General features: G+C 40.1%; 1 protein-coding gene across 1 annotated transcript in view; it reads left to right on the top strand.

Moving 5' to 3' along the window:
- The first annotated feature begins 2,221 nt into the window (after nt 1-2,221).
- The window catches only part of IL1RAPL2 (interleukin 1 receptor accessory protein like 2), a 636,713-nt gene continuing 620,690 nt past the window's right edge, over nt 2,222-18,244 (top strand). Inside the window, exons 1-2 of the mRNA XM_027607319.1 lie at nt 2,222-2,326; nt 14,480-14,753. Of these exons, the coding sequence (XP_027463120.1) occupies nt 2,284-2,326; nt 14,480-14,753 (317 nt within the window). The 5' untranslated portion in view covers nt 2,222-2,283. The remainder of the gene's footprint in view (nt 2,327-14,479; nt 14,754-18,244) is intronic.

Raw genomic sequence — 18,244 nt, 5'->3', positions numbered from 1 at the left:
TCTAACTGCTTATTAAACAGACTTCCACCTGATCCTATCTTTAAGTCTCACCTTCAACCTCCTACCACTCCTAGAGGTAACCCATGCCTCCCGTTCTTTATTATGAGGAGCTGAGAAACCTCTATCCCATCAACAAATCTCCTTTGTTCCTTCTCTCAATGCCTCTTTCACCCAGACATCATCATCTTTCTTTCCTTTACCTTCTTTACTCCATTCCCTCTAGTCTTCCAGGCCATATCGACTGAGATGGATCTTATCCAAGCATGTATTGGACACATGCAGGCTGAAAGCCTTGCACCACTGTGTGATGTCAAATACTACCTGTATAAACAGCTGTAAACAATAGGCTGTTGACATGAGGTATCTTCCTTTGACCAGGGAATTCAGGGAAGGAGGAGAGGATAGTGTTACAGATGGAGAGAGGAAAAAGGGCACTCAATAACTGAGCATTGAGAATAGTATCTTTCTTTGCATTTTTCCTTTCTAAAATTTGCTTATTCTTTTTACCTGGGCTGCTAGAAAGCTAAGCAGCGTAATGAAGGATTAACCAACCTCTGAGAAACATTTATTGTGCACCAACACTCTACCAGATGCTTTTGACCTGAGTTACTTCAAATGTGTCTCCTGACAACATCAGAAGGCATAGATTCAACCCCCTGCTCCTACTCTGGTCACCCCACCCCTGCCTTGATCCCAAATATCAGCACCTCTAATACCAGCCACTGCCTGTGCCTATGACCATTTTATGATGAAAAAAGAAGGAAATCCTCATTCTTTTCTGATGCATCATAATAATAAGATAGTAACTTGGATAAAAATATTAGTTATATGTGATAATTATTCCCATGAATATCCAAGCAGTGGTTAAGAGAATGGAACCTGGTGTCAACTGGCTGTGGAACATCAGGCAAGACATTTAACCTCTCTGAATCTCAGTATGCTCAAATATAAACTGGGGATATCTTTAATACCTATCCTGCTCATATGGTTGTGGAGATTGAGTCAACGCATGTAAAACATTTAAGCAGCACCTGATGCACAGTAAGGAGTTAAGAAACTCTCCTATTATTAATATTATCATCATTACTACTGTGTGCTGACTTTTAACTCATTGAAATCTGATAAAAAACCTCGTGAAGTGTGAATTTCTCCCTAGTTTACAAGAAACCGTCATTCCTAATAGCATTAATTGCAACTATAGTACTAACATGAAGGCAAATAACAGCATCAGTGATGACTCATAATTATGTCCATTTTACAGATGTATGCCAAGATTCTCAGGAGTGGTAATAATTAGATTATAATATCAATGTAAGGTAAATTATCAATATTCCAAAATCATCTCCATTTCAGCGGCGGCATCACATAACATCATTATTCTTATATTGATATCCATTATTAGGGTAGATGCTAAAATAATATTAGTAATAATAATGATAATAACAACAACACCATAAATCATATGTTATCATTATGCCATTTCCAAGAGGGGAGAATTACCACACCAGCATTACCAGGAATGGTAGTTACTGTAGTTTTTTTAAAAAAAATCATAATAATGCAATTAATGGCATTAATGCTTTACCTCAGTTATCCTGATTCTGATGAGATGAAAAGGTTAACATCAGGATTTCTTAGCAGTATAGAATTAATTTAGTATTAGTTATTTTTATTAGTAAATTATTAAACTGTGTTATACTTCCTAGAACATTTGTAATAAATAATACAATTATGGTATACATAATAGTTAATACAATTGTGGTATTCATTATAATAATGATTAATGACATAATAACTTAATTATGACCTTAATTATAATGATACTATTGAAATAATTAAATAATATAATTAATAATAATGTAAGCACAAATAATAATGGATGCACACTAATTATCCTCACTGAACAAAAGGTAAAGCATAATACAAGTCTTCCTGGAGGTGCTTCCTGGGTAACTAATATTATAACATTATAATATTAATTTAACTACAGACAATATTATTATGGATATGCTATAACTATGCCCCCTTTACCACGGGGAAAGTCAATATCCAGGCACAGTGACATGTAATTAGTTCTTTAAAGTTAACCTAACTGCACATAGTAAATTATGGAATGTCCTATAACCATACCCACTTCCGAGAGGGGAGAAGGCGAGGCCAGCATCCGGGGTAGTGAAACTATCACTATGGCGCTAACACTACGCAGATGCAGACTGTACCCAGGAAGTGCTCAAAGCCGGGCCATTTCCCTGACGGGGAGAGCTGGGAACAGCTCCGCAGTGGATGGCGCCCCCTGAGCAACGTGGTGGGCTCATCGGTGCTACAGGTACTTAAGCTGCGCAGCATCCCCCGCGCCCTCGCGCCCCCCGCCACCCCCGCGCCCCAACCCCGGCACTGGCTTCTGGCCCGGGCCGCGGCCGCTGAGCCTACTGCACTTCACTGCACGCTCTCCGCCGAACACGCAACCTTCTAGCGGTCGCTGAGGAGAGGCGCTCCACCGCGCCTGTGTTGTGGACATTTCCTCCTCGAGGCCGCGCGTGAGCCGACCCACACTCCCGGTGCCCCAGGGCTGCCGTCGCCCCCAGTCCAGGAGAAGAGGAGCCGGGATGGGGAGGGACCGGGCGGAGCTGCCGCTTGGGGCAGCGGAGGGGAGAAACTGCTTTCCCTTCCTTTATCGCCTTTCCTCGACACCGATCTGGATGAGGCTGGAGTTCACTGTGCGGACCGTGTACACGTTGCGAGTGGATGGGGATCAGATGCGCTTGGGGTATGGGGTAAGGAAGGGAAGTGTTCAGGGTCTGGGAGATGCTTCTGGAGACGATGTGAATGGGTGGAGGTTTTCAAGCCACCCATCCCTTTGTCCGGCCAGTTCTGGAACCAGTAATTGTCCCCACCCCCAACTTATTTGAACCGATACGCGAAGGATGTTGGCAGCCAGTGAGCTAAGTGGATATCTGAGGGAACAGTGTACTAGGCATAGGGCACGGCCATTGCAAAGGCCTGGAAGCTAGAAGAAGCTCTGCTGGTTTTATTAATTATAGGAAGGGCCCTAGCAGAGACCAATTTGTGTTGACAGATAATAAAAATATTTACCAACTAACACGGAAGTCTCAACTCTATTTAGCTCTACTCTTCCTTTTTAGGATAGTTAACAGCTTTATCTGATAAATGTTTATTTAAATGTGTGATATTTTATATAAGACATAATTAAGATGAATCATTCAGTTTTCAATATTTAGCCTTTTTGGTGTATAAAAACAGCAATTTCATATGATTCAAACAATTATCGTCAACTTATAAATACATTCAGTTATAACAATTTATTTAATTCTATAAATTACATTATGATTACATAAATATAAGGTAAATATGTTATATAAATGTATGTAAATTTATAAACTACAAGTATTATATGCAGTCTGTATATATGTAATTTATGAAATATAAATATATGCAATCTTTAATATTGTAACATTAGTTTTTATAATATAGCATACACCTATATATGTATGCACATATTACTCTAGCATATGTAATTAATATAAAAACGTGTATCATGTTAAAATATTTCATAATGGCCCTTCACTGTCCTGAAATGAAATTTATAGGTAATATGACTTACCTGTGCCCCAAATTTGAAAAATAAAACAACTTAATGACCTAACTTTAATATAAAGATGTTATAAAAGACATAATAATGTGCATTGTCATATGTAAACACTTGGGAATTGTGGTAGAAGAATTAATAAACTAGATATATAGTTAATAGGAATAGTGGCAGTAGTCAAAGTAGTTATAGAAAATACTTGCTGAGTATTTTCTGTGTGTCAGGCACTGTTCTAAGCACTTGAAGTGCACTGAAGTATTTAATCCTTACAGCCCCCTGACAGAGCCAGCAGAGGGTTTCCATTATTTAGTTAGCTCAGCATGAGGAGGGGTTTGTGGTAGCCCAATGATGTGCTAAGCTTGCAAATGGAGAAGGAAATAAGTTATCTAAAGATGAGTAAGCCCTAATGGGCACTTACTTTGGAGCCTATGTATCCTAGCTGACACAGAATTTGATTTGCAATAGGGGCAGCCAAGTGTAGAATTGAAGATGTGGGCCCTGCTTGTAACTTTTAGAACCTCGCTGTTTGATGAGCAGCAACTGTGTCTCTGCCATGAATCAGAGCTCTCCCCATAACAGAGCAGAACTTTGACAGTATCAGAGGTCTCATCGTGAAATCTGTGTGGCAGCACATGGCATGGAAACAACTAACTTTGGGCAGAAAATGCTTGTAGACTCTACAGTTTGCCTGCACTAAGGGTCCGTGTGGGAGAGGGGCAGTGTGTGCTTCTATGGGGTATGTGCACACCTCTACGCACACTCTAGTAGACCTCAGTTGACTGCAACCCACATCACAAGAGCCCTCAGTTCACTGGCTTTTCTTCCCACCTGTACTCCTCATTGTAAGACAAACTTTTAGTCACCACAGTAACTTCTTCAGGGTACCTATTTATGTGTGCAAGAATCTAAAAGTTGGAAGGAATAGTGGTTCTATCCAGACAGGGGTTTTGAGGTAAGGATGGGACTGGGTATGGTGGTTAAAGGGGACATTAGCTATATCTGCAATGCTTTATTTCTTTAATAAAACAAAGCTACTGAAAGCAAATTGGAAAAAAAAAGTTAACATTATTAAATTTGGATGGTAAAATCATGGGAACTTGTAATATTATTATTTTTAGTTCTCTGTAATTTTGAAATTAAGAAAAAATCAAAAAGAAGATTGCCAGGGGGAGATTTTCCAGTTTAGCACATAAGTGGATTGTCTTCTTGACCAAAGACTTCACCAACCATCAGATAACCGGTTTTATTGGTGCTGGGTTAGAGCTTGTCTGGTGTAATGCCTCCCTTTCTTCTCAGAGTAGAAACTGACTTTCTCAGATGTCATGTATCTTTTCAAAGAGACAGAGGTGGAATGAGAACCCAGGGTTTCTGATCTCTAGCTCGCTCTGTGCTCTTTTCACACTGTTATGCCCTTTTCTTATACTGCCTTGGCATTGAGGTCTAGGGTGATAACCCTGAGGGCCTGACAAATCCTCAGTCAATCCAGAAAGATTTCAGTCTCATCATGGTTCTTTACTTACTAAAGTAGAAAAGTGGGTTTGGATGTTTTAGAAAAGATTTTCAACAATCCAGCTAATGTGAAAATTAATTAACCAAAGCAGCTCACTCCATTCACACTTAAATGTGCGAGGTCTCATGGAATGAGAATATATAAAACTACATTCAGTAAGACCTACTAAGTGTATGGTCCAGGAGGTGCTCGAGGAGTGACGAAATGAAAAAGGAAAAAGGAAAAAAAAAAAAAAACATGAGGACTCTCTGACCTTGACTAATGTGCCAGTCAATATGGCAGGAGACCCAGGATGCTACCCCACCTTGACGCTTAGGTAGGCTAAGCTCAGGGCATGACTAAAATTTGGTTGGGGAGGTGTGGAAGGTGGGAGAAATGGTATGAGTGTGCAGACAGGATAGAGCTGAGGGCTCAAAGCATAGCTGTTCCCTGACAAGGAGGGCTAGGGTAGGACTGGGAGGGAGGTCAGCCTGTCAAGAGCAAGGCATTTTGATAGGATAGGGCCTAATTTGGAAGAGCTTGGGTGATTTTAGCTGACTTAACGGGATTATGAGTTCTGGAGCAGGGATGTGGCATAGAGTTTATTTTGTTATTCCTGTTTCTAGTGATGCTGGCTAAAGGAAAGGTAGCAGTCATTTATTCTTGTGAACACATTTTGTACTTTGGGGTCTATCTCCTGATATTCCTATCAGAGTTTGGATACAGCACTGCTTTCTGTGGTGGGTAGCAGCAGGAGGAATTTTTTAAAAATATTTTTATTTGAGAGAGAGAGAGGAGAGGGGAGAGAGAGAGAGAGAGCACGCACAAGCTGGGGTGAGGGGCAGAAGGCGAGGGAGAAGCAGACTCTTCGCTGAGCAGGAAGCCTGGTGCAGGGCTCTATGCCAGGACCCTGGGATCATGACCTGAGCTGACGGCAGGTGCTTAACCAACTGAGCCACCCAGGTGCCCCCAGCAGGAGGAATCTTAAGGTCTTTGATAAATTCAAACAACTTTTGATTATTAGTAAATTTGGGGGGAAAACCCACATGATTTCATCCCACAAAGATTTAATGAATACTTACTATGTACAATGCATCGGACCTTGTCCTAGGAATACAAAGTAAATGAGACACCCATCTAACTGGGGAGATGTGTAGACACACGTGGTGAGAGCACCACAGGGGAAAGAATTCACATGGGGCAATGAAGTACAGTTTCATAGAAATGACGTTTGAAGCTGGATCTTGGAGGATTAGTAGGCTCTCAATAGATAGGCACAGAGGCAAAGGGTATTCTAGAGGAAGAAACCTGAAGAGCAAAGGCAGAGAAAAGTGAGTGGCATGTTCAGGGAAGGTGAGTATCGACTGCAGTGTAGGATGTGTGCAGAACTGTGGGGAGGGGCAGAAATGACAGGCAGTCTAGGGTGAGCCAACGGAACTAGGCTTAGGGATGGATGTGCATCCCGGGAGCCACTGCAGGTTTTGAGCAGTGGAAGGACATGGTCATGTACTTCAGAAAGATCACTTAGTAGCATTCTAAAGAACAGATTGGAATGGGAAAGTTGGAAAATCATTTAGAAGGGAATTGCAATAGTCCAAACAAGATACGAGAAGGATCTGAACTTTCACATCTGTGAGGATGGAGAGGCGAGGAAGAATTTAAGTCACTTTTCAGAAATGACAAGCTTTAATGTCTTTTTGGGAGGAGCAGGGGGGAGATCAGTGGGAAGGGAAAGGCAAGATTCAGGGATGATTTCCAAAGATTTTGATTTGGATGACTGCAGACATGGGAGGCGGAGCAGATGTAGCATGGAAGATAAATTCACTGCCAAGCATCCTGGATTTGAGGGGGCAGAAGAGAGCCTGCTCCCTGGGGTTGGCGGGCAGTGCTGATATCCTGTCTCCACAGGCTCATTTCCTGCCGCAGCCTTCAAATTAACATCAGTGCATCTGAGAAGGGCTCCTGGCTAGTGACTAATTCCCAAGGAAGCTCTCATCAGGCCTCAGGTAATCAGGAGTTGAGGAGTTGGTTGTAATGTTTCACGTAGCTTCACCTCCAGAACGTAATTGAGGCTCATTTCTTGGGTAAAGATCTAAGGAATGATCTTGACAAAGCGTAGCACAGATCCTGTAATGAAAGGGAAATGAAGATGGTTGCCAGCCCATTATTAAGCATAATAACTAGGTTGAAATGAGATGAAAGACTTCATTTAGGCAGAACTTTCCCATTGACGAATGGTAGGGGGTAAAAGTATGAAAAGAAAGCGTATAATCCAATTCATAAAAAACATAGAAATGCTTTTTAAAACCTGAAGCGATAATCGCTCATTGTATTTATAGAGCTGGGGTGGGGGATATTTTCTCTATTGATGGATACTGATGCTCAGATGAAATTTTTAAAATAAATTTTTTTTCTACTGACAACTTTATCTAAAAAATAACGAAACAGCTCTGTCCATATTTCTAGGCTGGGAGCAAGGAGGTCCAGCAGTAAGGGCACAGGCCATGTACTTCTTGGAGGGTTTGACCTCTTGTGCCTGGGGCTGCCCACTTGAGGCAGATAGTGTTCACCATGATGGGTATAAATGCAAAGAAACTTGGGCACCTGGGTGGCTCAGATGGTTAAGCATCTGCCTTCGGCTCAGGTCATGATCCCAGGGTCCTGGGATCAAGTTCTGCATTGGGCTCCCTGCTCCTTGGGAGCCTGCTTCTCCCTCTGCTTCTCTCTCTCTCTCTCTCCCCCTCTCTCCCTCTGTCTCTCATGAATAAATAAATAAAATCTTTAAAAAAATGCAAAGAAACTTGTCCTTAGGTATGTGTTTGGGGGAGAGCTGAAAAAGAAATAGAAAGCATTTAACTCCCACATTAAAATATTAAGAATAAGGAGAATAACATTGTGTTCAATAATTATAATACATAAATACAAGAGTTAAGATAAACACACAACTCTATTCCTAGATTATGATTTTAGAAATTGGGTGATCATCCCTAGATATTTAATTTTAAATCAATATGGATCAGATAAAATTGATCCAAGTTTTAGATCTGATCTTCAGAGGTTAAATAAGTACACAGATTATTAAGAATTCATTAATCTGTAAATACAATGTGTAATTCATAGATAAATAATTGGCAAACATTATTTGATGACTATTATTCCCACAATGGTTATTATTTGGGGATAGGTTATCATTCAGCTGGAAAGGTCTACTGGACAGACCTGTGCTCTTTGGAATACATAGGACAATTTGGATGGCATCAAGCAAACCTTAATATTTTAATGGCTCATGAGCTGGGATGAGGAGTATAGGAGGCAATATATAGAACACACAGTGATTAAGAACTTAAGTTCTGGAGTCCAACTCACCTGTGTTGGGATCCACACTCTACCACCACCACTTGTGTGACCTTGAGCAAGTCATTTAACTCAGTTTTTTTCTTCTTCTCAGTAAAAGGGGAATGATAAGAGTCCCTACTTCCCAGAGTTAACAGGATAATGAAATGAGAAAAAATACATGCAAAGCACCTATCACAGCACCCAGCTATTCTGTACCAAGGGCTCAATGAATGCCAGTAGCTGCTGTTGCACCTTTCTGTCCTGGGTCATCCACCTGCTGTGTGTGTAACCTGATTACCCAGTTTGAGCAAGAACTCAGCTGGATGCTCAACTTTTGGCTCCCTGTGTTACCCACAGTGGTGCATCCCCAGTTGTGCTGTGATCCCTCCCCAGCAACCAGTGGTTGGCAGATAGCAATTTTTTAGTTTAGAGGTTAGGTGGGGAAAGGTGAGTGCTACACAAAAAACTTGGACAGCTCCCCCTCTAGTGGTGATTTGATGAATTGCCCCCAACAATTGCCCTGTTGATCACAAATAGGAGAGCTGGCTGTAAAAATAGTTAAAAGAAAACAGATGGTTTAACAAATGAATTTATGAATCACAAACACATAATAAACTAGTACCAGATGTACATCTGAGGCAGAGGACTTAAGTTGTAATGAATATCATCAAGATATCTGGAGCTTACATATTTTCTACTGTGCTAATTAGCCATTTTACCTAAACAGATTTCTAATTTGGGATAAAAATTCAGAATTGGCAATTCCAAGCATAGCTATATATCCTACCCCCCAATAAAAATTGTAATGTCTATAGCCACTAGAGTCTGTAATTTTACTGTACACAATATTTTTTTCTAAAGTAATATAATTATTGTTGATAAGAACATCTTATCCTCTTTTTTTAAGATTTTATTTATTTATTTGAGAGAGAGAGAATGAGAGATAGCACGAGAGGGAAGAGGGTCAGAGGGAGAAGCAGACTCCCTGCTGAGCAGGGAGCCCGATGCGCGGCTCGATCCCGGGACCCCAGGATCATGACCTGAACCGAAGGCAGTCGCTTAACCAACTGAGCCACCCAGGCGCCCACATCTTATCCTCTTTTAGGGATTTATAAACTTCTCAGAGCTTTGTTTTCACAGCAGGTAGGTGTAGCAGGTTCTCCTGTCCTGATTGAGGAGAAAGCCAAGGCTTATCTATAAAGAGGCTAAATGGTTTTCTTTTGTCACCCAGGGAACTTCCCATGTGATTGTATTAAAGTTTAGTCCTATGAGTCTCCTCTTGGCAAAATAAATTGCATGGATACTGGTATGTCCCTTTACGTGCTCATCCACTTTTTTTTTTTCCTATTTGCATCTTCATATCAGACTCCCTAAGAACACACTTGTTTGGCAGATTGGAATGAAAATGATTAAAATAGAGACCTGGGTTTTTAAAAAAAAAAGTTTTTAAAGTTTTATTTTTATTTTTATTTTAGAGGAAGAGAGAGAGAGCATGCGCCTGGGGGAGGGACAGAGAGAGGTAGAGAAGCAGACTCCCCGCTGAGCTGGGAGGCAGACATGGGGTTCCATCCCAGGATCCTGAGATCATGACCTGAGCAGAAACCAAGAGTCAGAGGCTTAACCCACTGAACAACCCAGGTACCCAGAGACCTGGGTTTTAAAGAAGTGACTTTTTTGCTCCATTATAATTGCTTTGGATAGTTCAGATATTAAAGCACTTCTGCCAACAAGACTAAACCTAGAGTAATAACTTTGTGAGCCTTACATAAATGTAAATCCAGAGAGTAGAGATGAAAATCTAAAGAAATGCAGTTTTTTTTTTTTTTAATACTTGAATAGCTATTCATAAGACTTAGGAGTGAACAGGGAATGGATAATTAAAAATAGAAGGTGTTTTCTAATGGAATGACAAGAATATTTATAACCATATTGAGTTATTGTGAAGCAGAGAACAGGCAGCATTCACTTACACTTTTAATGAGCTTATGCTGTAGCAAACTTCACTTCAGCTGTAGAATTTCACTCTTTTGGGGTGGGAAAGTGTTTTCCTTCCTGTAGTGTCTATTTACACTTGTGGCTGGTCAGTGAAACCCAGTTCTCAAATCACATGTGGGAGGAGCTGGACTGTCCAGAAACCTCTTTTCTCAGGAGTTCTTTGGGCTCTGGAGTTGTAAACAGAATGGGGCTGGATCACTCTGGATTATAGGCCTGTGCTGATGAGATCAAGCTTGCAGGTTGGCCTCCTCTGTGGGCTACTCAATTCCACTATGTCCCCAACCTGGCCATAGTCTGCACCTTTGTCAGCTGCATCACAGATCCCTATTTGTCAAATATGTATAGTGTCAACATGTGAGGGGCCCTGAAAGTGAGGCATATTATTGCCAACTCCTTCTCATGAGAGAAATGTGACTTGCATTGGTGACTTCTGGTGGCACCATCTTGAATTCCTGCAATGACCTTGGCTAATTGAATTGTATGTGACCTTTCTCCTCTTCCTGCCTTTTTGTGACCCTCTCACACCTTTCAGTGCTTCTCTCTTAACCTCACCTTTTCAGTCCCTTCCTGCTGCCTAGCCACCTGATTTTCCAGGTCCCTTATGGCAGTACATCCTTCTTAGTTGCTTCACTACTCCCAAATTTAAAAAATGAATGTACTATATCATATTCTTTTTTTTCTTATATTTTTATTATGTTATGTTAATCACCATATACTACATCATTAGTTTTTGATGTAGGGTTCCATGATTCATTGTTTGCGCATAACACCCAGTGCTCCATGCAGAACGTGCCCTCCTTAATACCCATCACCAGGCTAACCCATCCCCCTCCGCCCCTCCCCTCTAGCCCTCAGTTTGTTTTTCAGAGTCCATCATCTCTCATGGTTTGTACTATATCATATTCTATCCCCTCTTGCTCCACTACTCTTTGTTTGTTTACCTAGGAATAGAAATCCAAGAGAAACAAGTCATACCATCATGTTGGAATCTAGTAGTGGTCCAATACTCTCTAGTTATAAGACTACAATGCCTCAACTAATGGGAATGGATTTCTACTGATGAAAGTTCGGTGTGGGAAAATATTTGGTGGCAGATGGGCCTTCACGGATCCCTGGTATCATACCCTTTGTCTACTTTTGGGGAAGATTCCCTCAGGTTTCTTGAAATACCTTATATTGTAAACTTGTGAATACTAAAGGAAAAGAATAAAGGGGATAGCATTTGGAAATTGTTTTCCCCATTACTGCAGATCTGTTTTCTGCCTATTGACTACCTTATAACTAAATAATTCCTCTCTGCTAGCTAAACAAGAGAACAGAGGAAAAGGAAATATGACTCTATTAAATCAAATACATATTGCTCAAATAGTACTTAAAAGGAAATGAATTCTCAGTATACTCTCAAGGTCTGTATGATAAAGCTAATTGTAAAGGCAATTAAATGTCTTCAACTGCCTTTGAGCATGATCGGTGTGTCTCAGGAGCAGATATTTTGATTATCTTCAGTACCAACCATGTCCTGTCACTAATAGGCCAAACCAGCCTGTTAACATTGTAAAAGGGAGATTATACAACAGATCATTTAAAGGAGGCAACTAAAGGGATTTAGGGAAAAAATGGAAAAAATATTCCAAAAGCTTTTTTTTTCTATTAAGTAGGTAATTATAGAGGTTGAAGTTACTTCGCTAAGCCAAATTTGTTAATTCAAAAACACTTGCTGTGCATCTTAGGGTTAGGGGAAAAAACTGGACGATTAAAGAGTCTTTTTAGATTATCCCCAGGTTTTTGTTGTTGATGCATGGGGACAGTGTCACAGACAATCCATAAAGAGGAATAATATAAAATTCATTTAAAGATGATAAAACAATAAATACTAAAATTAATCCAGAAATGGATTGCCATAATTTACTATGACCTAGAAGGTTTAACTAATGCAGATCTCCCCTCTCTATTATTGACAGTTATGAGAGTGACACATGACAGGTAAACGACCAATACCAGGGAGTGAATAAAAAAGCCCCCAAGAGATAGCTAGTCATAAGTACGTACTTAGTCTAATCCCATTGTACCTTCTTGGCTTCAACAGTGAATAATGGTCATCAAAATCCATAGTGGTGAATCTGGTGCCTTCTGAATCCTCAAAGAAAGTTCAAATGCCCTTCACTATAAATTTAGAATGAGTTATTTATTTGGTTATTAATTTATTTCCAATGAATATTTCACATACATAAGAGGATTTGAGGCAGCTTATAATAAAAGTCCATATGTAGCAGGGCAGTAAAAAATGAAGTCAGAAAGAGAGCTCAGAAACCACAGAGTTCAAAAACTTTCTTGGGCTGTAGGCCCCTTTGAAGATCTATTAAAGAGCTGTGGAATATCTCCCCAGAAAAGTATAACTATGCAAATAGGCACAACAACCTTGAAGTCTATCCTGGGTGTCCTTGAATCCCAGGTCAAGAACCCTTGTATAGAGAAAGCAAAATCTTGAGGTAAGGTAGTTATTGCATTTGGGGTTGCCTGGGTGGTACGGTCAGTTAAGTGTCCCACTCTTGGTTCTGACTCAGGTCCTGATCTCAGGGTTATGAGATCAGCCTGGAGTTGCTCCACACTCAGCATGGAGTCTGCTTAAGAGTCTCTTCCTCTCACTTCCTCTCTCTGCCCCTCCCTCCACCTGCACTCTCTCTGTCTCTCTTCTTCTCTCTCTCTCTCCAAAATAGATAATTATTTTTTTTAAAAAAGATAGTTATTGCATTTGAGTATTGCATTTAGCCCTGAGCTTCTAGTCTACTGAGGTTAAAAGATAAACACACGGCTACAGAGTTCTCAACATCTAAAAAAGGAAGCAGATCAGTTTACAAAATTATAAGTGAAACATACAATTTTAAAATGGCAGTGTTTATACAGTTTATGAAAGGGTTATTTTATAAAGGGTAATCAAGTAATATAAAGGGATGTAGCACAATTTGATGAAATTCTTTGAAATTAAGTAATTGGAGGTAGAATATCTTTGCTAATTGTGTTGATTAGCATATTAAATTAGCCAGTATCTCATTTCCAACCATTCTGGAAAAGAGGGAATTTACTGCATATGTTTTTCTTTAATGGTACACTTACCCACCTAATAGTATTTGATTAAAGCTGACATTAATATAATATATTCCCATGAGCTAACACCAGCTGAACAGCAAGGGAGGCCTTAGGGTATAAAAAAAATCGAACTGTGATTAAATATCTGCTATTAATAGGTCATACCATGGAAAACTGGCATGTAGAGAATGGCAAATAATCACTTTAGGTGCCTACTGCTTCCAACTTTTCTCAAAGGCAAATAAATAACACAGTCGTTCCTGTCACAATTACAGGCAGTGGCAGTATAGGGTAGGGGCTAAGGACACAGTCTGTAGAGTCAGAGACTGGTTTTCTACCACTTATTAGCTGTGTGACCTTGGGCAAAGTCACTGAACTTCTCAGTCTCCGTTTTCTTGTCTGTTGACTAAGGCTCATAAGTGAATCTCAGGGCTTCTCCTAGGTTGTACAAGGGTCCCCTGGAAGTATTTCCTTTGTGGGGCTCCTGTCCAAACAATTGGAGTCACCTAAAATCTACATGTCAGTGTCATCCTAGCAGTCCAATCTCACACAACCCTGTGAGGCCAATACCATATGACTGTCAGGAAAAATCCATTTGCCAGGCTACTCTGCTGGAATTGGGACCTAGTGGTGGGGCCCCAGGACAAGCACATAAGCACTAGGGCTGGAGCTCCTTGGAGGATCCAGTCAACTCCACGCAGAAGGTTACTGTAGGGAACTGGAAATTCCCCGGAGGCACAGAGCTAGACTAGGGATTCTGACTGGCAGGCCCAAGGAGGATGCTGATCTATCTCAAAGGATCACTAGGAAGATTAAATGAGGTAATCTATGTAAAGCACTTGGCATGCAAATTCTGTGAAGCCTGGCTCACAGTAAGTCCTCAGTACATGTTGGCAATGATGGTTGCTCTTCATTAGTATTAGCAATGCTCACTGGTTTTCATGCCCAATCTGGTTTTCTTTCAGTGGATGGCTGCATTGACTGGTCAGTGGATCTCAAGACATACATGGCTTTGGCAGGTGAACCAGTACGAGTGAAATGTGCCCTTTTCTACAGTTATATTCGCACCAACTATAGCATGGCCCAGAGCACTGGGCTCAGGCTTATGTGGTACAAAAACAAAGGTGATTTGGAAGAGCCCATCATCTTTTCAGAGGTCAGGATGAGCAAAGAAGAAGATTCAATATGGTTTCACTCAGCTGAGGCGCAAGACAGTGGATTCTACACTTGTGTTTTGAGGTGAGTGCTGCATGAACGTGTTGCTCAGTACCATAGCTGGTAGTCTTTTGATTGGACCTGGAGTGTGTGGAGGTGTATAACACTCGTGTTATACAGTGGATATATTCTTGAAAGGTTGCAGTGCATGTAGAGCTTCAGTAAATTGAATTCTGATTATTGGAACTAGACAGCAAATTCTTAATCAAATTTCAGAAAATGGGACTTTCTTTTTTTTTAAAGATTTTATTTATTTATTTCACAGAGAGACACAGTGAGAGCAGGAACACAAGCAGGGGGAGTGGGAGAGGGAGAAGCAGGCCTCCTGCGGAGCAGGGAGCCCGATGCAGGGCTCAATCCCAGGACCCTGGGACCATGACCTGAGCCGAAGGCAGACGCTTAACGACTGAGCCACCCAGCATCCCCAGAAAATGGGACTTTCATTTACTGTGTATGCTCATATAATTTAGAAAAGTTTGTGATTCATTTCTTCCTCAACTCACCCCTACCTTAGGGTCTTATATTAATTGTATTTTCATAGAGCCAGTTGGCTCAAAGATCTTAATATCTAACCATGAAAATGGCCTAACATATCATTTAGGCCAAGGTCTCTCTTTTTTTGTTGATGGAAAATAGCTTCAGATGCTACTGGGAGATGTCTTAGCAAATGAGCTACTGTTGAAAGTTTTCACGTAATTTGCAATATGAGCTTGAGTCCACCTTATCTAAATATTCAACATGGAGCCCTGTAAACACATGGTCATCCTGAGTTCCTAGGTGCTTTATAGGGAACATATCACAGATACAGTTCGTTCTTGCAAGAAGTTTACTGTGAAAAGCAATCTGTTTTATACTTTGGGATTCCACAATATGTCCTTCCTTCCCCTTCTGCAATGGTGCTAGGATCTAGGATCTATAATCTCAGATAGAGACTGCATTAGGTATTGAACCACTTTTCATTTCTGCCATTTTGGGAGTCTCTGATCTTGCTCACCAGGGACTTACACTCTATTATTTGATTTTAACTTCTTGGAAATGCAGACCCTTCCTATTTTTGTCTCCTGTGGACTTTGATGCCAAAGCTATGTGTCACCTCTTCATCAAAAGCACTTCGAAACCTCTGGTGGGGCCTCATTGTTCAAAAGGCCAGGAGAACAAGGTGGTGTATAAATAATCTTGATGCTAGGCATCACTTTTGTACTTATGTGTTCTGAGGGGGGAGTGTTGGGGAAGCAAGTGGTGAGTTTAGTTTCTGTTTGTGGTGGGCAAAAACTCCAGGATATTGGCAGAAATTCTCATCACATCCTTAGTGATAATCAATATTTTCATCTACTTGGGTATCTCTTGGCAAAATTGAGAAAAGGATGGTAATTCAGGTTCAGTGACTGACACTATATTCTTTAGGGTGCTGCTACTCTTTTCCTGCGTACCTCCTCTTTGCCCCCTCACCCTCATTAATTCCTGTTAATCTAAAATAGATCCCTTTTCCTCCTTCTGATTCATTTGCTTTTTTGTTTTTTTGTTTTGTTTTCATAGATTTAAAATTTTATTTGCAAAGCACCAGTTCACTATATAGATGTTCTATACTGATAATGAATTATCAAATTAATTATTGCTTATTTTCCTTGCCCTGCTTATATCCCCACACTTGCTACCCCTCTCCTCTTTTCTCTCCTCTAACGCCATTCTCCTACTCTGAGCAATGTTAATAATCTAGTGTGTATCCTTTCATACCTTCTCCCTATTCTTTGAAATATATATATACATGGGGATTTTCTCCTCATTGTTTTACAAAATAAAAGAAGAGTTACATATTTCTCTGCATTTTCTTTTCTTAGAAAAATACATAGTGGGAATCTTTCTGAGCCAACTGATAGAGAGTTCACTCATCCTTTTAAGTATATAATATTCTGTGTTGCTTAGTAGTGTATGATACCACAATTTGGTCAATTATTTTCCTATTTATTTGCATGTATTTTGTTTCCAGTTTTTTGTCCCTATAAAATGTGCTGTAATAAAAGACCCCTCCACTTGCTTTTAAATAAACATAAATTTTAGAACAGTTTTAGATTTACAGAATTATTGCAAAGAGAGTGCAGTAAGTTCCTGTATGTCCTATACCCATTTCCCCTATTATCAACATCTTACATGATTATGGAACATTTGGTACAATTAATGAACCAGTAGTGGTACATTATTATTAACTAAAGTCTATACTTATTCAGAGTTCCTCACATTTTCCTTAATGTCTTTTTGCTGTTCTAGGATCCCATTTGGGATAACACATTACATTTAGTTGTTAGGTTTCCTTAAGTTCCTTTTGGCTGTGGGAGTTTTTCAGACTTTCCTTATTTCTTAAGACCTTGACAGCTTGAATAGTACTGTTCAGATATTTTGTAGAATATCCCTCAGTTCTGATTCACCTGATATTTATTTCATGGTTAGATGGGGGTAATATGTTTTTTGGGGGAAGACCACAGATGTAAAATATTCTCCTTATATCATATCAAGGATACAGAGTTTCAGTATGTCTTATCACTTTTGATATTGAACTTGATCACCTGGCTTGAAGTAATATTTTTCTTTCTCAATAGTAAAGTTACTTTTTTTGCCTCTTTTTTTTGTACTCTTCTCTTTGGAAGAAACTAGTTATTCACAGCCCATAATTAAGGAGTGGGGAGTTATGCCCCACCTCATCAAGGGCAGAGTAGCTACATAAAATTGCTTATAATTCTTCTGCATAGAATATTTGTCTCTTTACTCCTATTTATTTAATCAGTATGGACTCACGGATATTTATATTATATGTTAGGTAATAATCCAATGCTACTTTATTTTCTAGCTCAAATTCTTCTACCTCTGTCCATTGGGAGTTATTTCAGTTGGCATATCTGTCCCTTTGACATAACCTCATTGTGTGTGTGTGTGTGTCTGTATGTGTGTATGTGTGTATTTTGAGCATTTCTTTATATTTCAGCACTATAAGATGTTCCAGGCTTATCTTATATATTTCCTGCCCCAGTTCTAGTCCTGCCCCAGCCATTTTTCCAAGGAGCCCTCATTTCTTTTAATGGAGAATGGCATTAGAAACCAAGATTTCCATGCTAAGTATGCTCATTGCTACTGGGGTATGATTGCTTCTAGGCCTTCTCAGTTGACAGCCTATTTGCTTTTATTTTTTTATTTTTTTTAAAGATTTTATTTATTTATTTGACATAGAGACACACAGTGAGATAGGGAACACAAGCAGGGGGAGTGGGAGAAGGAGAAGCAGGCTTCCCACAGAGCAGGGAGCCCGATGTGGGGCTCGATTCCAGGACCCTGGGATCATGACCTGACCCGAAGGCAGACGCTTAACGACTGAGCCACCCAGGTGTCCCGCCTATTTGCTTTTAAACAAAGCCTTGCAGTATTTCATGCACAAGTGGGATTTCCCACTGCCCCTGAGATCCTTTCCTGCAGGTGGCCCTCTCTTTCAAGTACACATCAGATTAAATTTGTATCTATTGTAGATA

The sequence above is a fragment of the Zalophus californianus genome, chromosome X, assembly GCF_009762305.2.
Source record: "Zalophus californianus isolate mZalCal1 chromosome X, mZalCal1.pri.v2, whole genome shotgun sequence".
NCBI lineage: Eukaryota > Metazoa > Chordata > Mammalia > Carnivora > Otariidae > Zalophus > Zalophus californianus.
The sequence above is the reverse complement of the archived record's forward strand: the minus strand, read 5'-3'. Positions and strand labels throughout refer to the sequence as shown.